We start from the raw sequence: 26913 nt of genomic DNA, 5'->3' as shown, positions 1-26913 counted from the left end.
TGCATCTTGCAAACCCTCTCCTCTAGACATAAAGACCCCAATATACGGCAGACCTTCGACGCTGGTGCTGTCTCTGTGCGCCAGCCCTTCCACTATCCATTTTCAAAGCATCTATCCATTCTCAATCCATCACCAACCATCACCATCACCATCACCATTTTGGGCCCAAAACAAGCACCACCAGCATGCAATCACAAATAGGGGTGAGCAAAAATTCAGAAAAATCGAATTAACCGAACCGAACCAACTAAATTTAGAAATTCGATTCGGTTAATTCGATTTTCGTTTTTTTAAAAAAATTCTGTTCGGTTTTGATTAATTCAATTCGGTTTCGATTTTGAATTTTGTAATTCGGTTAAACCGAATAAGAATATTATTTTAATTAATTTTTATTTTAAAATATAATTAATTAAATAAAATCTTTATTTTTAAAGGTAAAACCGAATAGGGTTTTAAAATTCGGTTAATTCGGTCAATTCGGTCGAAAACCGAATTAATCGATATTTTATCAGTTCGATTGGTTCAGGTTCATAGGGAAATTCGATCGGTTCAGTTAGTTGAAAAGAAATTCAGTTTATTCGATTTTCGATTTATTCGATTCGGTCGGTTCAATTTTGACCGAATGCTCACCCCTAATCATAAGCCAGTGTATCTGGCCGCACTTGAGGTGGCTGAGTGGCTCCGCCCCACCACCACCACCGCCATCCACCGCTGCCCATGCGAAATCCTTCTCTCCACATTACGTGAACTCCCACACAACTTCGGCCTCCCCACTTTCCCAAGGAATCCGGCACTGACATTCTGTGCATCTCTGTTTCTCTATAAATACCACTGCCTACTTCACCGTCGATAATACAGCGTATGCCAATGGCGAGGAGGCCCGTTGCCAGCGTTTTCTCCGCCGCCGACGCCGCCTCGTGGTACGTCGCGTTGGTCCTCGGGGCGCTCGTCCTGGCCAGCTCGCTGCGTGAAGGCGGCTCAGCGGAGGCGACGGTGCAGCTGGACGAGCCGGCCGGCGGCGGGCGGCTAGTGGCACGGCCGTGCGACGAGATCTACGTGGTGGGCGAGGGGGAGACGCTGCACAGCATCAGCGACAAGTGCGGCGACCCTTTCATCGTGGAGCGCAACCCGCACATACACGACCCCGACGACGTCTTCCCAGGCCTCGTCATCTTGATCACCCCGTCCAAGCCTCCTGTGTAGTGTAGCCACCAGAAACATATACAAAATGGTGAGGATTAACTATTAATCATGATCTGTCAATATATATGTATATTTATATATATGGATGAAGATTGTTGAAACCCAAATTAAAGGAATCAAAATCACAAATAAAAAATATTTGCTTCTTGGATGATTTCCACTATCAATAAAACAGATAATTAACTCGTACATGGCTTTTTCTTCTCTTCTTCATTCTGAATGTGGATCAAGGGTTTAACCATAATCAAGCATCATTTGCAAACTTATTGTTCAATGAGTAGATGAACTGGCAGAGCAAATTGAACGAACGAACTTAGGAGGCACGTGTCTTCTGATTTGGCTGGAAAACATACTCGATGAGCGACTCCTTAACTGGGAGGAGCTCTGGGAACTCATTTTTCAGTTTGGTGGTATCCAATTCGTTGTTGCTCCGCGCGGCAACGATCACCTTCGCTTGCTCTTCGAGTGTGAAATTCTTCCATGTGAATTTTGGATCGACGCAGCCTCTGTACATCTCCAGGATCTCGTTGTGGCTCACCATGCCTGGGTTGGTGAAGTTCCATATACCAGTAAGATTATGCTTTGCCACCAGAATGGTCATGGAGTTGGGTATGTTGACGACCTTGTCATAGCGGGTGATTTTGGTGATGAAATTGCGAGTTTCCCAGGTCCGATGAGATTGGCGTTCAAATGCGGAGGGCGCAAACGTTCTCGTAGTTTTTCAGCAGCTCTTCGACATGCCAAAAGGGGATAGACAGGGGGTCTTAAACGAAATGGTATGTTAAATTGACAACATAGTTTGCATGGATGTATTTGAAAACCAAAAGAATGCGTAATCACATATTTAACAGATGCAAGGGTTAACTCATAGCATAAGCATAGTAGGTTTATTGCTCTGATGACTATGTTATGTTCACTAAGGATTAAAATAAAACATCTTCTTCTACAAGTGAAGGTATGGATTGTTTTACAGCATGAATGTAATATCCGTATGTTGCTTTACGATGTAACAACAACTTAACCAAAGAGGGATCTTGTTGCTAAATCTCCTTTCTCATAAAAAAACTTCACAGCAAAATTCAAATGTCCAAATATCCCCATTCTCAAAATCAAACTAGAATTCCCCCAAAAAATTATTAATAAGATTCCAAACCTTTTCTACCATCAGAGGCATCTACGCATCCTGTTCTTTTAAGGTTCCAAATACTTTCTAAGATCAGAGGGACCTACAAACCATCTCCAAAATGTCAGCATGAGAGTTTACAATAGCAAGAAAAAAAAACAGCAGAGTAATATAGGTAAACTCTCCCCTCTATCTTACAGTAATTCACTGCCTTAATTCTTAAATTTAACTATGATAAGGCTTTTGATTGTGACTAAGGTGGCACTTGAGATGATTTTTGAGACTGCCAGATTGTCCACAAATGGGTTTCTTGGATTATGAATATTGTCGAGCTTGGTTTAGATGTGGCAGAGAGCTCTATCAAGGTAATTTCCTGCAGCTCTTTTTGGTCATCCTTTTAGCTAACTCTCTCCACAAGATCTTCAAGCGTAGGCAAGCGATGGGACTAACTAGTGTCTCACTGAGGTGATCCATGACATACAGCTTTCTTATCTATAGGGGGAAGGCTCATTCCAGTAAATATAATTTTTTCCTCCATGAATCTCTACATAATATACCGAATTTTCAGTTATCTATAATACTGACAGGGTAGAAGAGTCAATACTTGTGGTTTGGACATGACCAGCAAGTCTCCAATCAAATGCTTAGCTGCTTCAGGTAGGATCTTTGGTAATTGGTAGAATATGATGTGTTGTTGTAGAATTGAGAGCACTAACACAGCAATATATTTGTACCAAAGTAGCAAGCATGCAATGAACAGGTAAATAAAAGAGTAAGGTTCAGAAATGGCTATCCTCCGGTTGAAGCGATTGCCGCCCACGGTGCAGAGGTTCTCCGGCAAAATTCTCCCTCCCAAGATCCGACAACCACTCGCGTCGGTTCCCTGGCAAAAACAAACCAGGCCGCCTGTGAGAGCGATGATCGTGTGCATTGCGCCCGATTTATGGATTTCCGGCTCGAAACCCCGAAACCACCTGATTTGGGCTCGGCCCGCGCATACATGTAGGTCCCCTTAATTTTGCTAAGCAAGGATGGAAGGGCTCCATATATAAGGTCTTCCAACCTTCTTAGCTTAGCAATGTGGGACTAAATGCATACACACATGCATTACTAGAACAACAACAAATACCAAGAAGAATAGTTTGAATTAAAACACACAACTCAACATGATGTAGGAATTTTGGACTTAATTAGAAGAATCAACAATCTCGCCTTCTTATCCAAATGATGACGGTTGTTCAGGGAGAATCTGGTAGAATATATGATGTAGGTACCACCGTTCTTGGCCAATTTAAGGTGATTTGATATTGCCAACTTTTGGACAACCAAATTCTTAGACAATAACAGATTGACCTTTGGAATTTGGATTGGAGCAATGCAAATTGGGTGCTACATTTCTATCTATGGTGTTGAACGATGAACATAAATCATGGTTCAACAGTAATAATCTACAATAATCAAGGCGAAAAACAAAGAAGTAAGATTTTTCATTATTTCAGAGATAGCCTATATTTTGTATGATCTAGAGATGCTGTATAAAAGTCTCATTGATAAAGTTAGAGCTGATATAATTGGCCATATGTGATTAGGTTGAAATATTGTACGTAATGGTCCTGTTCTTGGCTAATGTAGGCTGACTTGACATTTCGAACTTGGATGACCAAATTCTATAACAGATTGGCCTTTGGAATCTGGATCGAAGTTATACAAATTAGGTGCTATATTTCTATGTTGTTGAACAATGTGGATATAGTACACATAAATCATGGATCAACAGAAATAATGTATAATAATTAAGGAGGAAAATGAGGAATAAGAAGTGAGAGCAAAACTTTCTACTTGCAAAATTTCCTACATGATTAATATTAAGCAAAATGTACTGTTACTTTTATAAAAATTGTTCTGTTATTTATCATCTTTCTTCCACGTAATCATGGTAAATCATAATGGCCTATGCATAAAGGATGCAAAGATCAATAAAGTGACAAGGCACTGTAGACAATAATGGTATGGATACGAGATTCAGTGACCAATGCACAAGTGGGTAAAAAGCTAAGGAAACAACTCCCAACCAAATGACCACACAATAAATTGACAACACGAGCTCCCATTGTGACCGGCAACGCCCAAGGAGCTCCCTCCCATAGTGGGAGGGAGTTCCTTTGTGAATATGGAGCCACTTCTTCAAATGTTTTATTTTCTTTAATATTAAAATAATGTATTTTTTTTAATATTTGTAAAAAAAAGCAACAATATCTCGTTGAACAAGGGCTAACAAATTAGTCATTTAACAATGACTAATTTTTAGCTGTTGTTTAACGACCAAAATTTATTTTTTTAATTTTGAAAAATTTATAAATATATCTCCAATCTCATTTTTTTCATTTATTTTCTCATTCTCTTCACTCTCTACTTCTTATTTCTTCCTTTCATTCTCCATTTGTATTCGAGATGGATGAAAATTTCAATACTTCTTTTATAAATCTTTTGAATTCTTCAAATACAGAAGAAAATACATCTTCTTAAATGTCTGCATTCCTCCAAATGTCCAATATCCTCATTTTTTCTCTCACCCACAACACCTTCCAAATTTTCAAAATATTTTATATGTTCCACAATGTTGGAAATCCTGTCATCATTAAAATCAAAGATATACAAATCAGGAAAAATAGGAAAGGATCATTTGTCAATTATTAGCTTTAATTAGTTTCCTTATTATTTAATTTCATTTTCATTAGTTTCCTTTCTATTGTAAATTCTCTCTATAAACAAGAGAGTCGTGTACCTATTCTTTTGTATAAGAAATTATTTCTTCGTCATTTTCTAAGTTGGTATCAGAGCAATGTCAGAAGTCGCGTCCGAAACCACTACAATCCCTGCACTATGGTAAAACCTTCTGAGACCCTGCAACACCTTTCCAACTCTCATTCAGTCCAAATCACCAGCATCCGCATAAATGGTGACAATTTCCTCCGGTGGTCGCAATCCGTCCGAATGTATATCCGTGGGCAAGGAAAAATCAGTTATATCATGGGTGACAAGAAGGTTCCTGCTCTTAATGATCCGCTGCATGCCATATGGGATGCTGAAAACTCCTTGGCTATGACATGACTAGTCAACTCCATGAAGGAGGATATAAGTACCAATTACATGTGTTATCCTACTGCAAAAGAGTTGTGGGATAATGTTAGTCAGATGTATTCTGACCTGGGTAACAAATCTCAGGTTTTTGAATTGACTTTAAAGTTGGGGGAATGCGTCAAGGAGATGATTCTGTCACAAAATATTTCAATTCATTGAAAAGATTGTGACAGGATCTTGACCTCTTGAGCACATACGAATGGAAATTTGCTGATGACTGCAACCACCACAAGAAAACCATGGAAGACGATCGTATTTACAAATTTCTTACTGGTCTCAACGTTGAATTTGGTGAAGTATTTGCCGAAGTCAGAAGAGAAGAAAGGCGAAGGAGTGTCATGCTCGGAAAAAGGAGTACTAGTAAGTCAGTTGAAAATTCTGCCTTATTTACTAATGCTGCAAATTACCAGCGCAGGTCTGATGATAAGCCTCGAGTTTGGTGCGATTTCTGCAACAAGCCTCGCTATACACATGAGACATGTTGGAAAATTCATGGCAAACCTGCCAACTGGAAAAATAACAAGCAAGGAGAGAAGAATCGTGGAATTCCTACCGCAAATGAAGTCGACACAGGTCCCTTCAACAAAGAGCAGATGGATCAACTCTTGAAGCTGATAAAATCCAACTTCTCATCTCGTATTCCTAGTGTTTCCTTTGCACAAACAGGTAGCAATCCTAAAGCTCTCCACATGTCTAAAGCTCTCTCTTGCTTAAGCTCCTCTCCGTGGATCATAGATTCTGGAGCCACAAACCACATGTCTAGTTGCTCTCACCTATTTGATACTTATTCCCCTTGTTATGGAAATGAGAAAATTAGAATTGTCGATGGTAGTTTTTCACCTATTGCAGGCAAAGGACTTATCAAACTGACCGAACAATTTAATCTTAATTCTATTCCTCATGTTCCTAAATTAGCCTGCAACCTCTTGTCTGTTAGTAAACTATCTAAAGATTCTAATTGTCGTATTATATTTTTTGAATCACATTGTGAATTTCAGGACCAGAACTCGGGGATGATGGTTGGGCGTGCTAGGATGATTGAAGATCTCTACTACTTAGATGAAATACCTGTTAGTAATAAAAAGGCTCAGAGCCTTAACAGTATTAGTTCAAACTCAGTTCAAGAAAAAATAATGCTATGGCACTATAGACTAGGGCATCCTAGGTTTCCTTATCTATAAATCTTAGTTTCAGAATTATTTAAAGACATTGATTGTTCTTGTTTACATTGTGAAACTTGTTTTTTTTGCAAAATTTCATCGTTCAACTTATTGTCAAAAAATTACCAGGCCTCCAAACCTTTTTACTTGATTCATAGTGATGTTTGGGGCCCATCTAAAATTTCTACTCTTTCTAGAAAAAAATGGTTTGTAACATTTATTGATGACCATACATGTTTATGTTGGATTTATCTAATGAATAAAAAATTGGAAGTGAGAAATTTGTTCAAAAATTTTTACACTCTGATTGAAAACCAATTTCAAATCAAAATTTGTATTTTACATTCTGATAATGGAACAAAATATTTTAATGAGCACTTGGGTGATTTTTTGAATGAAAAAGATATTTTTCATCAATCTACTTGCCGAGATATCCGCCAACAAAATGACATTGCAGAATGAAAAAATAAACATTTACTTGAAGTAGCGAGTGCCATGATGTTTTATATGAATACTCCTAAGTATTTATAGGGTAGAGCAATTTTAACAGCCTCTTATTTGATAAATAGGATGCCTACTAAGGTGTTAGAGTACAAACACCTCTTGATTATCTTAAAATTTTTTTTCCTGAAATTAGATTGTTTTCTGATTTGCCTGTCAAAATTTTTGGATGTACTGCCTATGTTCATGTTCCATGTCAATTTCGTTCAAAACTTGAATCACGTGCTATACAATGTGTATTCTTGGATTATTCGTCGAACAAAAAGGGGTATAAGTGTTTCGATCCCCAAACAAAAATTTTTTTTGTGAGCATGGATGTGTCCTTTTTAAAAGCAAAACCCTATTTTTCTAACAAGTGAAGAAAAAGTTAATTTTTTGGACATTTCTAACCCACTTTCCAATATCATTTTTTCCGGCAATCTTGAAAATAATCACCCACCTCTAGTGCCTAGTGTTGGAAACTCTCGATCAGGGGGAGAAATACTACAAACTGATCATCGTGATATGAATTCTGAGCTTCAGGTTTATACTAGGAAGAGATTTCATTTAGGAATAAACACTCAAATGTCAAGCCTGCACAACACCCGTCTGAAAAATCGAGCTCTGGCTTCGAAATTTCAGGTAACCCTATCACAAGTCCAGCTTTGATTCCTCTTATTGTGTCTAATTCTTCACCTACTATTCTGGATCTTGATGTTCCTATAGCAATTAGAAAAGGTGTTCGAAATTGCACTAATCATCCTATTGCAAATTATCTTTCCTACCAAAGACTGTCAAAAAACCATAAAGCTTTCACTTCTAGGATTTCACACTTGTTTGTTCCAAGGAATATACAGGAAGCATTGGATGATCTGAGTTGGAATTTAGCAGTCATGGAAGAGATGAATGCTTTAAGGAGAAGTGGCGCTTGGGAGATAGTTGATCTACCCAAAGGCAAGAAACGAGTTGGGTGTAAATGGGTGTTTACAATAAAATGTAAAGCTGATGGAAGCATTGAAAGGTACAAGGCTAGACTGGTGGCTAAAGGCTTCACTCAGACTTATGGGATTGACTATCAAGAGACTTTTGCTCCAGTTGCTAAGATAAACTCTATCAGAATTCTGTTATCTCTTGCAGCAAATTCAGATTAGCCTCTACATCAACTTGACATTAAAAACGCATTTCTCAATGGTGATCTAGAAGAGGAGGTGTTCATGAGTCTACCGCTAGGATTTGAGAAGGGACTTGGCAGTGAAAAAGTATGCAAATTAAACAAGGCATTATATGGGCTTAAACAGTCACCAAGAGCATGGTTTGAACGCTTTGGAAAGGCTGTTATTAGTTATGATTTTTTGCAGAGTCAAGCGATCACACAATATTTTATAAACATTCAAAAAGGGGTAAAGTTGTTGTTTTAATTGTTTACGTTGATGACATTATCTTAACCGGTGATGATAAAACAAAATTAGCAGACCTAAAGAGGAGACTTGCAAAAGAGTTTCAAATTAAAAATCTAGGAGCCCTTAAGTATTTCCTCATAATGGAATTTGCAAGGTCCAAGGAAGATATATTTGTTAATCAAAGAAAATATATTCTTGATCTCTTTGGAGAAACAGGTTTGCTGGGATGTAAAATGGTTGAGACTCCAATTGAACCTAACTTGAAGTTACAAGCAGCTAGGGCTGAAGAAGTAAAGAACAGGGACCTTTATCAAAGACTCGTAGGAAAGTTGATTTACTGTCTCATATGCGGCCTGATATCGCTTTCGCAGTTAGCATGGTAAGTCAGTTCATGCACTCACCAGGAGCAGAACATTTCGAGGCCGTCTATAGGATATTGAGATATTTGAAAGGAACTCCAGGAAGAGGTTTATTATTCAAGAACATGGACATCTTCAAGTCGAAGTCTACACAGATGCAGACTGGGCAGAGAGTGTTATGGATAGGAGATCAACATCAGGCTACTGTTCCTTTGTTGGTGGGAACCTAGTTACGTGGTGAAGTAAAAAACAAAATGTGGTAGCCAGAAGTAGTGCTGAAGCATAATTCAGAGCTGTTGCCCATGGAATCTGTGAGGTAATGTGGATCAAAAGAATTCTTGAGGAATTGAAGCTTTCTTTTTCAACTCCTATAAAGGTTTATTGTGACAACAAAGCTGCTATTTCCATAGCTCATAATCTTGTTCTTCATGATCGTACAAAGCATATAGAGGTGGATAAACATTTCATCTAGGAGAAAATCAACACTGGAGTAATATGCATGACATATCTTCCAACAAATGAACAATTAGCTGATGTATTAACGAAGGGACTACACAAGAAACAATTTGATAAGCTGACTAGCAAGCTGGCTATGGAAGATATCTACAAACCAGTTTGAGGGGGAGTGTTGGAAATCCTGTCATCATTAAAATCAAAGATATACAAATCAGGAAAAATAGGAAAGGATCATTTGTCAATTATTAGCTTTAATTAGCTTTAATTAGTTTCCTTATTATTTAATTTCCTTTTCATTAGTTTCCTTTCTATTGTAAATTCTCTCTATAAACAAGAGAGTCGTGTACCTATTCTTTTGTATAAGAAATTATTTCTTCCTCATTTTCTAAGTCACAATATCCTCCAAATTTCCCAAATTCCCAAAGTTCTCAAAATTTTTTGATGAATCTAAGTAACGCCGCCTGAGCTCCATTTGGTATATATCCACCCCAAGATTGGTCAGCCATGGACAATCAATTTGGGATGCCTTCTCCTTATGTATTTTCTCCTACTCAACCATCAGTCATGCTTTCGAATGAATCAAGAAGGGCTACTATTGACCCATCTATCAGCGACAAAGAATTTCTAACGCCATCATCTGTTCCAACAACTCAGTGGCCACCACACTCATCACAAGAAGAGCGTGATGTTGACCCAGAGAAAGAAAATTCAAAACAAAGATTTTGGTTTCTTGATAAAGATATGGTCCTTGCGAAGTCATAGGTAATTATCAACACCGATGCACTTGTTGGTAATGACCAGAAGGATCAAGCTTTTTAGAAATGTATAGTTGATTACTACAACAAGCATCGACCCACAGGATCAATGACGAGAAGCTATCAACGGTTAAAATCACATTACTATAGGTTTGCATCAATGGTAAATGATTTTTTTGCAACCTAGCTATAATAATTTTTATACTCACTGTCAAAATAGTTGGAATGACGAGAATATGTTGGAGAACACATTTAATATGTGGAAAGTCAACAACAATAACAAGGACTTAAAGTATATATGTATATGCATGTGTGGAGGGTTCTTAGAGAGTATGACAAATATGCTCCACAATTAGTTGTTCATTACTCTAGTAAGAAGGCAAGGACATCCGAATCAAGGAAACACTTCAACATTAAATCCAGATATGAGTATTGATGTGGATGACTCTGAAGTCCGCATTCGTCAGATAAGGCAAAAGGCAGCGAAGAGGAAGGGTAAATCCAAAGTCATAGAGGGCGACACAATGAAACAAAACATTGACAAAAAATGATAAGATATTAAAGAATATCAAATGTAAAAAATGACTTTGCGGGAAGCCGAGATCTTTCATAAAGATTATGAAATTCTTATTAAGGATACTAGTGAGATGACACCAGGTATATGAGAAAATGGTTGAAAAAATTTAAAAGAGACGTGACCTAGTATAGATGTATTTAAGTTTATTGTTATATATTATTATAATTTATGTCTTTTTATTTGATGTAATGTAATATTTATGTATTTTTTTTTAATTATTAATGTCATTTCATGTTAGCAATTTATGGATTTAAAATTTTATTAAAAATTAATTACATATAATGTAAAATATGAAGGAGAGATGAGAAATATATATAATGAAAAAGTGTGAGACCCATAAAAGAGTTGTTGAGAGATTTTTTTTATAGTGGAAAGAAGTGTGGGGTTTTTTTACTTTTGACGTAGCGTGGATGTGGCACCGAAGGAGTCTCTAAGAGCTCCAACCATTGTGGATGCTCTTAGTGTTTGTATCAAAGACCAAAAGAATGTTTAGCATGGCGTTGGAGTCTAAAGTAAATGTTAAGATTGTAGAGCAAGATGATAGAAGGCATGAGGAGACAGAGTACAAGCAATGGCAACTCCAAAATTCTTATTTATGATGGTCAAATGGAAGAAGACAAATTTCCCTCAGCCAATGGAGATAGCTATGGCATATGCCCAAATTTTCTAGAACCAGACTTATACTTTGCTTTTAGCTAAGATTTTGGAAACAACTTAAGTAACAGATAATGGGTATTGGGTCTAGAAGACAAGGAAAATAGAAGTTGTTAATCATTTTGCATCAATGTAATTGTCAAGATAGGCTTAAGGATACAGACAAATACTCAAACATTGAGGAGGTCAAAACATAGACGCAAGCATACCAATGCATCATGCTCTAAGCTAAGATTAATATTGCAATGGCACCAGATGATAATAATGGATCGACTACAGGACAAAAATTCTAAGTACTTAAATGATTTGATCAGATCTCCAGCGGTAAAAAGTTCCGAATAACACCTACCCACATTTTCAGACACAGATCGACCAATATTGGTCGCACATTTGTCTCTTGCGAGATGCGAGTTCACAACAAAATGAAGCAAGAGCCGATCAGAAGATTCAAGCCGATCACTTAGGAGATAGTCAGATCTATAACGACAGGTGAAGCATGAGAAAGATCGGATCATCACTTACCATGGCCTTCGTCTTGCAGTAAAAGGAACCGACGAAGTTGGGCGTGCCCTCCTCGACGAAGCCGACGCCGGAGCCGAGAGGGTGCTCGTCGTCGTACTCAAAGATGCACCCGGTGGCATAGTTGATGAGAATCAAGCCGCGCTCTCGGCAGCCCTCGGCGAGAGTGAGAGTGCCGACGACGTTGACTCGGATGGTCTCCACGCGATGACTCCCGCACCAGTCGACGTTGGGCCGGCCGGTGACGTCAGCGGCGTTGAAAACGTGGGTAGGAGAGTTTGTGGCCTCGAGCCGGCTGGTGCCGTAGGCGAACTTCAGTTTGCGGCTACAGCAGACGAAACACTGATATATCACCACCCTCGTAGCGGTTTCGTATTGAAATCCGGCACGTGACTATGCCGGGATTGAGGAATTGGGCAAAAGGTGATAACGTTTGCCTCTAGTGTTTTCGTCGTATTTTGTCCAAGATCATCACGAGAGAAATATATCACGGTAATCGAAAAAGCTAGTGCGCAGTGAGAAGAGGGACACAGGGACAAGGATTTACGCCCTGACTACCCTGTTACTATGCCGGGATGATGTTACGAGAAAAGGAGAGATAAGAATGTAATGTCGTGCCGAATATTTAAGTTTGACTCATTTATAATTAAGCCAAGCTTGAACTTTATTTAACAAATATATTCACGGCTCATAATCTTATTTAAACTTTTATCTAACTTAAATAAGTTTAATAAATATAAATTTAAATATTTATTAAAAATTAAATTATATATTTAAAAAAAATTATAATATTTTATTAAAATTTATAATTTTATTATAATAGAGAAATTTAATATATTTATCTATATCATTTATAAGTAGAATATAAAATTTATTAATTAAATATCAAAATTTTTATTTTTTTATTTAAAAATTAATTAATGAACTTAACGAATATGCTCACAAACTAACGAGTCGAATATTATGAAATTTAAGTTTGATTTATTTATCTTATCTAAATGAGCCCAAATAAATTTTTATCGAATTAAATTTCAAATAATTTATGAACAACTTAATTCATTTATACCTCTAAAGATAGGCATGTTCGACTGTTACATTTTTTTAATTAAAAATGTACACGTGGAAAATATTAAAATTAAAAAAAATTAAATCGAAGGAGAGATTATTTTATACTTAAATCATGGTCTTTTAAAAATTTGATAAGCCTTGGGGTGATTTTGACAATTCTCCTTTTTTCGATCCATAAAGTTTTATTATATATAATTAAATGGTGTTTTGTAGAACTGTTTATGTGCCAAATCAGCACATTAAAATAGAGATGTCAAGAACTCAAAATTCGTTTCCTGCAATTTTCTCTCATCCCGGCCGTCAAACGCCGTTTCCCTTTCCCGTCCCGTCCCGTCCCGTCCCGAACAGCGCCGACGACTCCCACTGCAGTCTCTCATCTTCTCGACTATAAAAACTCGCATTTTCTTAATCATTTCCTTGACGAATCATTCGGCTCCGAGGAGAGCGTCGAGCGATAGAGAAGCCTCAGCGGCATGGCGACCCACCTCAGCGACGAGGGCGACACTCTCGAAACCCTAGAGCACCTTCTCCAAGTTTCGCAGACCGCCGCTGGCCGCGCCCGCCTCAACGCCGAAGGAACCCTCACCGCAGTTCTCCGCCGCCTTTCCTCATCCCCCTCGCCGTTCCTCCTCCCCCGCCTTTACCTCGTCCGCAACCTCTGCTACTGCGACCATGCCAACCAGGAAGCCTTCCTCGCTGCTGGCGGCCTCGATCGGGTCGCCTCCGCCCTCATCGGTGAACCGTCGGTCAGCATGGAAATCGTCCGGACGGTGCTTCAGGTCCTGGCAAGCGTCGCTGCAGGTGGCGAGGCGCACATGGACGCCGTGTGGGCTCGGTTCTTCCCCGTCTGGTTCCGCGAGATTTCTAGGTCGAGCGACCCTGCTATCTGCGATGCCCTATGCGGGGTCTTGAACACGTGCTGTACTGCAGGGGAATATCGCCGGAGGCTGAGCGAACTTTGCGAGCTGGAGAGGGGATTACCTATTCTCTTGAACATCATCATCACCATGTCCGGAGGTCAGTTTCTACCGTTTGTTTGCTGCAATGTTTATATTTTTCACAGAAGTTAAAATATGTTGGCATTCTAAACCCTAGTCTCAGACTATGATACTATTTTCTTAATCTTGAAACCTGACAGTGTCTGGCACAAAACAATATCCTCTTTCTATTTGATTTGCCTTTGAATTCCTAGTCCTCGTATATCAGCAACGGAAAATTTCCATTCTAGTGGTTTTCGGGCAAATATTGTAAATGTGTTAAATAGAAGGCAAATTTCTTAGCTTGATCCACATTCGTTCTGCCTAAACCTTATTTTAGGCTTTATGCTTGACATGTAATTTTAATTTCCTCTACTCTATGACCCCTTGTCACTTGATTATATATATATTTTGCTTCTCTCTATAATTTAATCTGAAATGCTCTGTAGGTTGCGTTTGTGTTATTGAAGTTTTGTCATCATTTTACATTAAATTGCAGTTTGTGTTCTTCAAAAAGAAGCGTATTTCTACTGGCTCCTAGGTAAAGTTTGCATCGAGGAAACATATTTTACCCTTGTATTCCAGGGCTTAAGCTCGGTTAATATCATTGGCATTGCAAGTTGTGGTGTTGACTTCACCAAAGAGCAAATCTTCCTTCTTGAAACACTACTAGATGGCATGCTCTCTTTTCCCATTTCCAAGAATTTTGCACTTGGTGTTCTTCAAATATTGATAGAAGCTTATACTATTACCACTGCTAGTTCCTTAACAAAATCTGTTGCTGAGACTGGTCATGCAAACACTGCCCTACAGTACTTGCTCCTGATGCTGAGGGACATATGTTCTTGTAAACAACGTTCAACATCCACCGAGGACCCTGCTGACTTATTTCAATGTGAAGATCTAATAGAGCTTCTTTTAAGATTTCTTCGGGAACTTGAGCCCCCAATCACTTCTGATAATCAAGAAATACAGCCTTTGTCAAGCTCAAAATTGGCCCCATACCAAGGTTTCCAGAAAGATGTAGTATCTATCATTTGCAATTATTTACATGGAAGAAAGCATGTTCAAGATGAGATCAGAAAGCAGGATGGAATCCCTCTGCTACTGCAACAGTGCATTGTGGATGAAAGTTATCCTTACATGAGGAAAATTGCCACATTAACCATACGAAACTTGCTGGAAGGTAATGTAGCCAACCAGTATGAAGTTGCCCAACTTGAGTTGAAAGAGCCTCTCATCACACCTCAAATTGCTCAAATGGGACTGAGGGTGGAAATAGACGAGGACACTCAGCGTCCAAAGTTGGTAAATATTTTGGTAAGTTCCTATATACATTTTTAACGTACATAATCAGTAAAGAAATAGATGAGAACACTCAGCATTATTTCACTTGTTTGCTTTAAGACTATTTTTGAAGTTTCTCATAATAATTCTCTGCTAGTGCTTGTTTGTGAGGTTGGCATATCAAATCTTTTCAACAAACACAAATTGGGTTGTCATGTTGGTTATGGATAATTTTGCATAAGGCATGGAAATTATGTGATGTGATAGCCGGATTTAGATGCTCAAACTTTGGCACAGTGCATATATGAATTTGACTTGAATGTAGCGTCTCCTAGGTTAATGAGAGTACAGAGTTGTTGGGATGCTCTTGGTGTTAATTTTGATGTAATTGGATAAAAACCATGCAATATCAGTTGTGTTCAATCCTAAGAATGACATTCAATCTAGACTATTTTACAGATTTTTGTTTTTTGAATATGAGTAGAAAAAAGACATTTCCTAAGTGGTTCAAGAGGATAGACTACGACAACCCAAGAAAGTAATAAACACTGTCTCCTATAACATGATGCTTTTCCTCCAAGAGGGACAGAATTAATCGTTTTAGATGAAATGAATAAAACCATAATTTTCTGAGGGCAATGGTAGTCAGTAATGTCATGAAGACCTTAGGATCTTATGATGTTGGGATCCAAATTAGCTTAGATGATTGAGATAGTAGGTAGGATCCAGTTACGTCAAGATTTTATGAGCCTATGTCCTGATCTATGCTGCCTCAGTGTTCCCATGTAGGATCTGGAGTTTAACAATCTTTACTTAACAAACATATATTTACAACCACATTGCATTTAAAGCTTGATATTAGTAAACCTAGACCATGTTCTAGTGAGTCAATGGAGAGCAACTGTCGTGGAGAAGATTGCGGGTGACACGATGGTGTGGGGCCGCATGGAGATCCTACACACACTTAGCAAGAAGTTAGAATGAGTATCGAGGTTGGACTTGACGTAGTCACTCCTGCTCAAGTTAGCACAGGGGCTAAGAGCAGATGAAAGCGGTGTAGTATAGGAGTCCAGATGGTTGTGTGCATACCTGTGTCCGCGGGAGCGGACGGCCTTTTATAGAGCCGCAACTGTGCTTTCCCATTCCCTACATGCTCTGAGATGAATGTTTACGCTGCCCACGTCCTCCGGGAGAAACGACTACATTACCCATGTTCTCCGGGATAAACGTCTACGTTGCCCACATCTCTTGGGAGAGCACGGCTACGTTATTGGCGTCTGCCGAGGGCAACGGCTCAACGAGCAACATAAGATGCAAGTCCTACTTGAAGGAGTCAGGTGATTGATCTGAGGGAGTCGGGAGACTAATCTGAGAGAGTCGAATGCTGGTTATGTTTATGACCCGATCCAATATATACAACTTACACCTGACTTGACTTTTGACCAAGCAACTTGATTCTTGTCCTGACCTTGCCCCGGATAGGCTCCAATGTCCACCACATCAGATACCATATATCAAAATTTAGCACACATGATAATTCTAAATTTAGAAGTTAATTCTTATGATAAATTTAAAATTTTCGAACAGTTTTAAATATTTATAATTCTGCATCGTGATTCTATAATTTGAGCCTTAATGTTGTGGTTGCTTAACACTAAAAGAAAATAAAGCAGAGGATAAGGGAAGAAAAAAGGAAATAAATTGCTCAACACTTTGTTTAAGATGAAAGAAGAGGGGAAATTACAAATTCACCCTTTTCTTCCTCGCCTTTCGCAAGCACACAAGCTCACTCACAAAACGTGTCTGCCGTTGTCTCTTGAATAGATTCCTTGAGCTTACCCTCTACTCAACTCGTCGGTCTCTAAGCTCTCCTCGCTTATTGTTTGATCTTTGACATTACACAAATCCACTCGCCCTGTGAGCTTCACACATTGTATGAACTTTGACATCATTCACCATATGAATTCCAACAACTTCCACTACATGATCTCAGATGCTTGTCCACATCGCTTGCTGCCAAGGCTTTGATTTCGTTCACCGCTCAAGCTCTAACAACTCTTGCTACCGATCAAGCTCTGAAGCCAACCTTAAGCTCTAATGCTGTTTGTCGCCTAAGCTGTAACTGTTGCTCGACCTCCCCTATTTGAGCTCATCGTCTAAGCAAATGCTTGTCTGACCTCCTCACCGTTATTTGGAATCTGTAAAAGGAGGGCAATGTGAACTTTTTGATTGGATTCCAAGTTAGGAATTTGCTTCTTCCTGCTATTCCTCAGATGTTATTTTTCCCAAATTTGATTCCACAGAATCAAATTCTTTCGTCTTTCCTCCCAAATTTTGACAAGGTAACTAATGGGATGAATCTCAAACTTCACGAATTCCTTTCTTTTCCTCTCAATTACTTCATAGTAAACATAAGATAAATCTCTCCCCCAAGTGGGATCATAGATTCATAATCCTGATAACCTTATCTTAGAGCAAAAATTGAAGCCATTTTCTGATGCAAATGTGTTTCATCGATATACATAGCTGACTTCTTTGTTTCTATGTGACATGACGCATGGTAAGAAAAAACAAGTTAACCGGGGTATACAGAATATATCTGTATTGCCTAGTATGTGAAAAATATCTATACCTGCCTTGGCAGTGCTACAGTTTCTGCACTGATTGTTTGTCAGATCTAGACCCAAAAATATGTACGGTATATGGGATATGTAAGTTGGCAAATATGTTTATATCATTCATATTCCTGGTCTAGAGGTTGCAACCAGGCCAATTAATCCACTAGTTCGACTATCAATCTAATGACTCAGAGCTTTTCTAGCTTTTCAGTCAGTTTTTATAACTATGCTCCAGCTAAGCCAAAATGATTTTTTCATTAACTATTTTGATTTTTGAATTGAATCTAAATTAGGTTCTAAAATAATTTAAAGGGCATAATCTACTTAACTAATTTTCCTAATAACAAAATCTATTTTACTGTCAAATATGATATATTTTTTAAAAGCTTAATTAACAAATTTTGACAGTTTAAAGCTTTCTAATCTAAACCTTTTAATTTAAACTTTCTAGTTTTAACCTATCTTAACCCTACTTTTAAATCACATCATGTACTTGCTATTGTGGTATCCTCCCAAGTTCACATTAATGATAAATGTTCTTAGGTACTAAACAATCAAACATGTGAATGAGCCGATTATCCTAAGAACGTTTTACTAATATATGACAACATAACTATTATAAGCTTGCACCAAAGTTCAAAATTCTTGATTGGATGCTTATACTAAGGACAAGGATAAGTTAAAGGGTTTTCCAAATGACAGTTATAAGCATTCTAATCTTTAGCTACAATTGCACATGTATAAGCAAGTAGGAAAGCTAATCACTCTGCAAGCACTAGGATTAGAGGTTCCTTACATGAGCAAACTCTTTACCTATGCCCCCTTGTTTAAGATTTTACAGATCAACTATTTTCTCAAGTACTTTTGCTTACAACTATGAAATGTTTTAAGTTATTGGCACTTTTTGTAATTTTTTTAAAGATTTCAAATTATTTTATTGTGAGTAACCCCTTGTAGACACCTTTTTCAATGGTACCCACATACTGTTGTTCCTTGAGCTCTATGAAAGTGTTGGGCTGTCAGCAACCTTTGGCAAGCTTCACAATGCATTAATTCCATTCTTGCAAAACCCTCCTAATAAAAGGCCCATTAACAGTAGTGGTTCAAACAAGTACTAAATGGATCTACAATCATACCTTAACTCTTGTTCACCCTATGAAGCAGACATATAAACTTGCAATGATTCTAAACAAAGAGGAACCAACCTCAAAACTCATCCAAATTACAAAAAAAAGATAAGGAAATAGGTCTGCAATTCTTAATGACTTCTTCTCTCCATGGATAGCTTGTATTATGTGTTGATCAAGTTGGATATCTTTTGAACTCCTGTAGGTCAAAGCTTGCTTGGAAGTTTCAAGACTACTCAATAAACTTAAAACTTGCTCTTGGACAAAAAAGAGAGGAAATGAGCTCAAAAGCCCAATTAAACAATTAAGAAATAAGAACTTTAGGTGGCTGTTGGCAGTGTATTTTTGCTGCTAGTTGAATTAGAGAGGTCTTAAAGACATTGGGTCTGAATAAAAAAATATAACATTCTGAGAACTAGTGTAACAGTTAGATTAGACAAAGGTTTAAAGGACATGTTGATTAATTGACATCTTCTCTGGCTGACAAGTTGTCTGCATGAGATCCTGCCACTTAAGATACTGGAATTCTCAAATGCTACTTGTATAAGTTCTCTAATTGTGGGAAAGACTAGTGGTTGGGGAGAAAATTTCGAGTCTTTAGGTTGGATTAATAGAACCAACCTTGGTTTGGACTATGATCACCCAACTCTTTCTTGGTCTTATCTTGAATGCTATCAGAGGCATAGTGGAGGAGATAGAGTCCTAGTTGTTCTTATGACTTCTACCTTACATTTCTTACCTATTTGCTGCCTAAGTTTTGTTGCGAGATCAACATAATGAACTTGCTCCACGTAGTCTCCCACCAAGTAGATCAAGCATCTCATCAATCTTTGGTTCAGAAGGACAAAACCTCTATTATTATTTAACAACTTTATGTTAATAATTGTTTAATTAAGTTAAGTTATTCTTTATTGACTCTAGTACTTTAGGTACTATTAGTCATATGTCCACTAGATTATACAATATGATGTTACATTTTAGTAATGTGAACTTGATAATAATTTCATATTATTTGCTAATTTAACCTAGCATTATTTTCCATTTTTGATATTACTCAATTGGTACAACTGATATTGATGACCATATCGGTGTCAACTTTGGTATTGTTTATAACCTCGATTTCAGTTTTGGTATTGGTCCCAATTCAAGTTGATACTATAATGGCGTTGACTCATATTGCACACATAAGGGTCTCAGTTTGTCTGGTTGTGCTGAACTTACAATCCTGAACTTACAATCCAGCTCTTTTATAAATACTCATCTGTCTATAATTTAATTCATTAAGATTATACAATGGACTTTTAAGGGTCAATAGTTTTTTAACACTACCTGTTTGTCAACTCGTGATGCATGCTAATCTACCTGGACATTTCCATAAAAAAGCTTGTTCGGGTTGAATTGTACATTGATAAAAAAAACGAAAGATGGTATGCCATATCTTTTCCTTCATCGATAGTTATCTAAAAACTATTTGAGAATTCATTTTTGAAGTTACAGTTCTGAAGAGATTAAGATTTGAAACTTAGACATGCTATATTACGTATAAGTTCATATAGTTTCTTTAATTTAATAGCATGCAAATTAAGATTTTTTGATTAATTAATCTCTTTATAAATTCTTTTTAATTTTACCGTGCATGTTTGATAGGTATGATGTTTTTGGTTATGTACTTGTTTTTTGAATCTTGTATCCATCTATACTATCTACAAACTCCTTATCAATCGTACCATACTTCGTATCAGTAGTAGTGTTTCATATTAAGACTACATAGGCTAAAATGTTAAGTATTCTTTGCCATTCTCATACTGGTCCTGATATATTGCTGGAACGATGAAACTACCTCGTATCACCTAATACAAGTTGATACTCAAATCTACGATTGAGGTTTTTGCCCAATAGAGACCAACATGGATTCATGAAGTGACGAACTATTTATTTCTGTCCTGTTTATATGGCAATGGTAATTAAAATTGGATTATTCTAGTAGGAAATGGCTTTTCCTGCTTGGATGTCTATTAGATGTGTTGGTGATTCATACTCAAGTTCTCGTCAACAACTAAACACCCTTCTATTCTTTCTCAGTTGAAATATGTTTTTTATGCATCATTGAATATTAATGCAATACTATAAAGATTCAAGAACTATTGAAATGCTAAGTTTTCTAGTTATTGTATATAACTAATATATATGATGTAGGATGGATGGATGCAAGAGGGAGGAACAAGGTGGATAAAAGAATGAAACACAATGATAAAGCACTAGTGAAATGGATCACAAACTTGTCCATTCACATCGACTTATACCATTTAAGCAATTAAACCTTCAAGGAGCCTTCCAATGGATAAACTAAGACAATGTAAATACATCACTATAAGACAACAATTTTTCATAGCTAATCTTGAGTCTCAAAGTTCAATTAGCTTTTCGCCCAATTCCATGATTGTGCATGGATGCGTCGAAGGCCATGGACCAGCCATTGAGGTTTACGTGTGCAGATATCTAGGCACTATCATTTGGGTATCTGAAGTATGAACTATTTCTCAAAATTTGCGGAATTGCAGATGCTTACTTGAGTATACTGGTCTTTGTTCTACAGGTCCAAGAAGGCAACTATGGTTGATATTCGCACTGATCAGAAATTACCTTTGTGCCCGAGAAGCTATACGACATTCTCCTATTTGGATAAACAATGGATTGCCCTTGCGTCAATGAGACCTATAGTTTTTTGTATCTCATTTATTCCCTCTTTTGTAAGGGCCTCATTGTTCATGCATATGCTGGAGAAAGAAAAGTTGAACTTTATTATGGTACATAATCCCGTTTACAGGAGTTGTATTTTTTCTCTTAATTGTTTTTGTTGTTTTCTTAAGCCGTAAGAAACTATCTGGAAAGTTGTTTGTAAATAACCGACAATTTGCAAGACTTGTATCTCAAGTATCTATCTCTTCCCCCTCAATCTGATTAGTTAAATTTATGTAGCTGAGCTTTTATTGTTTTTTTTTTGGGGTTATATACATGGAGCATAGGTTCATGTACCATTATTTATTTATTTATTTATTTATGTTGGACCATCATTTTATATTTTACTTTTCATAGTACGATTTAAAAGAAAGTGTTATGTTATATGGAGACTTAAAGGAAAATGTTAGGTTATATGTAGCTAATTATTGGATTATGATTTGAGCACTTAGAGTAGATGAAAATGTTAAGATGAGTTTGTTGGACAAAATAAGAAATGAAAGAGTTAAGATTATATTTATTTAGATAAAATTTTAAGGAACATGTTTACGATAATACAAACACAAACAAGTACGTATATATTTCAGTTAGGTAATGTTAAAATGTATATATAATCAATCTTGACTGATATTTTTTTTACATATATTTTTTTTAACTTTAGTAAATCTTAAGGTAAAGGAATGAGAAAGTGTGACAAGATTTCAAAGGGCATGTGCATCGTCTCTGAGAGTAATTCTTTTACACAATGATTCGACTATTGGGAATAATTTACTGATCAAAATACATTTCATGAGGTCTGGGTAATCATTTGCACCTATGAATCTGCCGTTATTATTATTTCTATACTTCAGCTGGATGCATAGCTAGATTAGTTTTTCCTCCCTTCCAATTTATCACAATTCACACTTTTAATTTTTGCATCACCTAATCAGTGCAGAAAGAAACAAGCCTTCATCAACATGAAGGGTGAGCATGACCCTATGTTTGACAGCTTTCTTCTCATCCCACAGCTTGAATTTACAAGCGAACAGAAGTGTCGCGGCAATGATCTTCATCTGCCTGTATGCGAAATCCCTTCCCAGACAAATTCGAGGGCCGGCCTATAAAAACCACCAAGAGTAAGCAGAAGATCATCTTCCGATCAACTTGTTGAGAGTTAGCATCTTGATATTTTTATTGGTTTTGCTCACCTGGAAAGCAGTGAACTTGAAGGGACTTTCCGGCACAAAAAGTCCATCGTTGTCGAGCCATCTCTCTGGACTGAACTCTTCTGCATCTTCACCCCATAAGGATTTCAATCTTCCCATGGGGTATGGCTGATAGTTTACCATGTCGCCTTTCTTCACATCAAATCCATCTGGAAGTGTATCATCTGAGAAGCAATACTTGACATCCTAATTGAAACATAAGTTTGCCAACTCAGAGAATTATTCAAAATTCTAAGCTAATTTCGTACTGTCCTAGAAGTTCTATGGATGATGCAATCAAATCTTTACCATGCTATTGATACCAAAGATTTTGAGATAGTCATTTCTATATCTCTTCTTGTACCACTACTGAATTATAAATAATGGCATCCATTAGATATCATGCTATTTGGTTGCCTAATCTATGCAAAATCAATACAAAGATATATCATCCGAGGAGGAGGACGACGACTAACCATCGGAACAGCAGGGTATAGCCGGAGAGTCTCAGTCAGTGTAGCATGTAGGTAGTGCATACTGTTGATGGCCTCTTCACTCAAGCATTTGGCAAATTCATCCATGGTTGCCTCACCTTTTATCTTGGTTGCTTCTTTCACCTCTTGTGCCACTTTTTCTTGTATCTCAGGATGCTTGCAAAGCATGTAGAAGAACCACGAAAGCGTCCCTGCGGTCGTGTCTCGGCCGGCGATCACAAAGTTCAGCACAATGTCTCTCAGGTACTTGTAGGTCATCTCGTCAGGATTCTTCTCTCTTTCAACTAGGAACCTAGACAAGATATCTTCCTTCTCCATCTGCCAAAAACCAAAGAGTCAACATGTAGAAGGAGACAATAGAACCAAGATGTTAACATCAGCTGCTGACATACAAATTCAACAACATGTTTAGACATCTGTTGAATCTTTGCATCGATCAGTTTGTAGACGAAATCGTCGATGACTTTGAGGTCCTTCTTCATTTGGGCTTCGGAGCCTACATTCAGAAACCTCTTGAATTTCCAGAGCACATCAAAGTAGCGCACAAGCACTTGAGCACTCGAATCATCGAAGGCCTTCGCGAAAGCCCTCCCTTCTCTGCTTGATCCGGACAGCGTGTTTAGTTCCACCCCAAACCCTATTTTGAATATGGAATCCAGTGTGCACTTCATGAACAATTCCTGAAAATCGAAGATGTGAATGAGAAAGCCCCATTCGCAATAAGCTCAAGAAGACAATGAGTAGAACTAGGGCTCACTTGGATCTCGATCACCTCATTGGATCTGGCCGCGTCTGAGATAACCCTAGCGAGCCTAACGGCGTTGGTTCTGAACACCGCGCTGCTGTAATTCCTCAACACCTTGGTGGAGAACTCGTGGCTGGAGATCTTTCGCTGGCGAGACCACTTCTCGCCGTCCACGGCGAAGATCCCATCCCCAAGCAAGTCACTCATGCAATCGTAGTTGACACTGCCCTGGATAGCAAAAATCGACATCGCGCACTCGAATCATGCCGGGTAACAAACAGGATACGGAAAGGGGGCGGGAACGCGACTACCTTGCCGTAGTTGGCGAAATTGGTCTTGAGGATGTACTCGATGTTGGCGGGGTCGACGGTGTAGACGTAGTTGCAGAAGGGGGCGAGAGTCCGGAACGTTGAGTGCTTGCGGGAGAGGTCGGTTTGGAACTCCAATAAGCGGTTGAGGTTGAGGAACTGGTGGAGGATTGTGCCGACCACGGGCGGGTAATTGGGCTTCCTCTTGCGACTCCACGGGAGGGGATCGAGGAGGTAGAAGGCCGCTGCTGCTGCGGCCGCCGCCGGCAAGATCACGGCGAGGACGAGGAGGAAGAAGGAGACCATGGTTGACAGGGCGGCCGTAATTAGTCGTATAGAGTTAAGAGTGCGGTTATTAAAATGGATTGGATTGAAGCAGCGCCGCACGGGTATCAAATTGATTGAATTTGATTGCTGCAAGTGTGTTTTTTTGAATGAGGGAAAATCTACTTAGATTCCTTAGTTATTGATTGGAAGATCTAAATATTAGGTAATTAGGTAATTGTCCCGAGAGAGCAATGTGCCTTCTTAATTGTGGGATGAGATCCTCTAGTTCGAACAGATTGGATCAATCATTCGTTCAACCTTTGTATTGATGGAGGGTAATGACCCTCCACCTGTTACAAGCTTATTTAAGAGGAAGTGAGTTACGAAAAAAAGATAAAGAAGGATAAATTTTATCCTTCTTTACTCATGAAATAAAAGAGTTTCTTATATCTCAATTTGAGGTTTAAGAAAGGGCAAAGAGAATTAAAAAATTTTATGTTTTAATTTTATCTATGTTTTATTATATTAATTCTAAAAATTATTATTTTAAATATTCTTTACGTCGTGATAAAAACACTCGCATTGCTCTACTCGTACCATCCGACTCTCGCACTCCGTTGACATTGATGTCGACGTCGACTTTGATGCCGATACCGACTTCAATGACTACTTTGATGCCAACTTGGATGTCGATGCAATGCTGACGTCGATTTTGACGCTAACATCGACTTCGACGTCGATATCGATGTCGATGCCGACTTCGACGTCGACGTCGACTTTAACAAATGAACTATAAAATATATTAAATTATTGAATACATAACTCTTTAATAAAAATGAGGATAATTTGAAAACGAGCTATGATATTCATCTAGAAAATTCATTTAGGGGGCGTTTGGTTCTTTCCTAGGAATAGGAATCGGAATGGGAATCATTGTATTGTGGAATGGGAATGAGTATGAGCATGGATATCACTCTTAAAAGCAATGTTTGGTTAGTTGTATATCTTCTATCAGAATAAATCAAAGTTTCCTTTTTTACCCTTAAAGGAAAATAAGAGAAAAAATTAGATGTGAGAGAAAAATATGATGAAAGAGAATGATGAGAGAGAAAGTATTATGAGAGAGAAAGTGTGATAAGAAAGAATGAAGAGAGAGAAAGTGTGATGAGAGAAAATGGAAAAAAAAGAGTGTGATTGGAGAGAGCATGATGAGAGAAAATATGATGTGAGAGAAAGTATGATAGGAGAGGATGAAGAGAGAGAAAATATAGTGAGAAAAAAATGAGGAGAGAGAGTGTGATGAGAGAGATTGAGGAGAGAGAAAATATGATGAGAGAGAAAGTGTGTTGAGGAAAAAAGGAGTAAGTGTGGCAAAAGGCGAAACCCTCGCCCTCAGGGCCCCCGCCGCACCCTGCCCAGGGTCATCACGAGGGAGGTAAATCACGGTAGCTCGGTGGCAAGTACGCAGTGGGCCGAGACTTTTTTTGCACAGGGATAGGGAATAAATCCCCGTTGCCCTGCGGACTCGAACCCATGTTCTCAGTGGCAAACTTCCACGCCTTTACCAGCCGAGATAACCCCGTGGGGCTAAAAAAAAAAAAAAAAGAGTAAGTGTGATAAGAGAGATTGAGGAGAGAGAAAGTATGATGAGAGAGAAAGTGTGATAAGAAAAAAGAGAGTGTGATGGGAGAGATTGAGGAGAGAGAAAGTGTGATGAGAGAGAAAGTGTGATGAGAAAAAAGAGAGTGTGATGGGAGAGATTGAGGAGAGAGAAAGTGTGATGAGAGAGAAAGTATGATGAGGAACAAAAGAAGGAAGAGAGTGCGATGGAAGAGATTGAGGAGAGAGAAAGTATGATGAGAGAGAAAGTGTAATGAGAAAAAAAGAGGAAAGAGAGTGTGATAAGAGAGATTAAGGAGAGAGAAAGTGTGTGATAAAACAATGAGAGAGAAACTATGATGAGAGAGAAAATATAATGAGAGAGAATAAGGAGAGATAAGTGATATGAAAGAAAAAATAAATAAATATATTTTGATATTTAATATTAATGGAGAAAATTTTAGTTTTAAGTCAAGGGTATTTTTGGAATAAGGGAATATTTTGATTGATGAAAATAGGGTAATGACTCATTGAAGGGGAGGTACATGGGAATGAGTTATTACCCAATTTCAAGGATTCATTCCCTTATTTGTATTCCTATTCCTATAATCCAAACATTAACAATGGGAATCAATGATTCTCATTCCCATTTCCCACTCCTATTACCCTA

The 26913-nt window shown here is 38.0% G+C and overlaps 4 protein-coding genes across 5 annotated transcripts; 2 read left to right on the top strand and 2 right to left on the bottom strand.

Annotated features, from left to right (window-relative positions):
- Positions 1–831: 831 nt before the first annotated feature.
- Positions 832–1350, top strand: LOC121992880. The gene has a single exon (XM_042547494.1). It carries the CDS (start codon positions 862–864, stop codon positions 1201–1203), a length of 342 nt encoding a protein of 113 aa, XP_042403428.1. The 5' UTR covers positions 832–861; the 3' UTR covers positions 1204–1350.
- A 1492-nt stretch (positions 1351–2842) lies between these two features.
- Positions 2843–13296, bottom strand: LOC121991171. The gene is made up of 3 exons (XM_042545190.1): positions 13291–13296; positions 11831–12220; positions 2843–3209 (listed from the first exon to the last, which is right to left on the bottom strand). Exons 1-3 carry the CDS (start codon positions 13294–13296, stop codon positions 2895–2897), a joined length of 711 nt encoding a protein of 236 aa, XP_042401124.1. The 3' UTR covers positions 2843–2894.
- LOC121992879 lies at positions 13195–21838 on the top strand. Of its 2 annotated transcripts, none has more exons than XM_042547491.1 (3): positions 13195–13912; positions 14372–15192; positions 21101–21486. In XM_042547491.1, the coding sequence occupies exons 1-3, from the start codon at positions 13369–13371 to the stop codon at positions 21143–21145; spliced, it is 1410 nt and encodes a 469-aa protein (XP_042403425.1). In that variant the 5' UTR covers positions 13195–13368; the 3' UTR covers positions 21146–21486. The 2 variants fall into 2 exon arrangements, with proteins under 2 accessions (XP_042403425.1, XP_042403426.1); XM_042547492.1 differs by lacking the exon at positions 21101–21486 and adding an exon at positions 21501–21838 and having other exon boundaries at positions 13197–13912.
- A 541-nt stretch (positions 21839–22379) lies between these two features.
- LOC121992878 (cytochrome P450 704C1-like) lies at positions 22380–24832 on the bottom strand. The gene is made up of 6 exons (XM_042547490.1): positions 24381–24832; positions 24082–24297; positions 23717–24004; positions 23307–23642; positions 22834–23037; positions 22380–22743 (listed from the first exon to the last, which is right to left on the bottom strand). Exons 1-6 carry the CDS (start codon positions 24681–24683, stop codon positions 22564–22566), a joined length of 1527 nt encoding a protein of 508 aa, XP_042403424.1. The 5' UTR covers positions 24684–24832; the 3' UTR covers positions 22380–22563.
- Between the last annotated feature and the right edge of the window lie 2081 nt (positions 24833–26913).

Source organism: Zingiber officinale, chromosome 6B (genome assembly GCF_018446385.1).
Source record: "Zingiber officinale cultivar Zhangliang chromosome 6B, Zo_v1.1, whole genome shotgun sequence".
In the NCBI taxonomy this organism is placed as follows: domain Eukaryota; kingdom Viridiplantae; phylum Streptophyta; class Magnoliopsida; order Zingiberales; family Zingiberaceae; genus Zingiber; species Zingiber officinale.
Note: the sequence above shows the minus strand (reverse complement) of the source record. Positions and strands in the feature narration are given on the sequence as shown.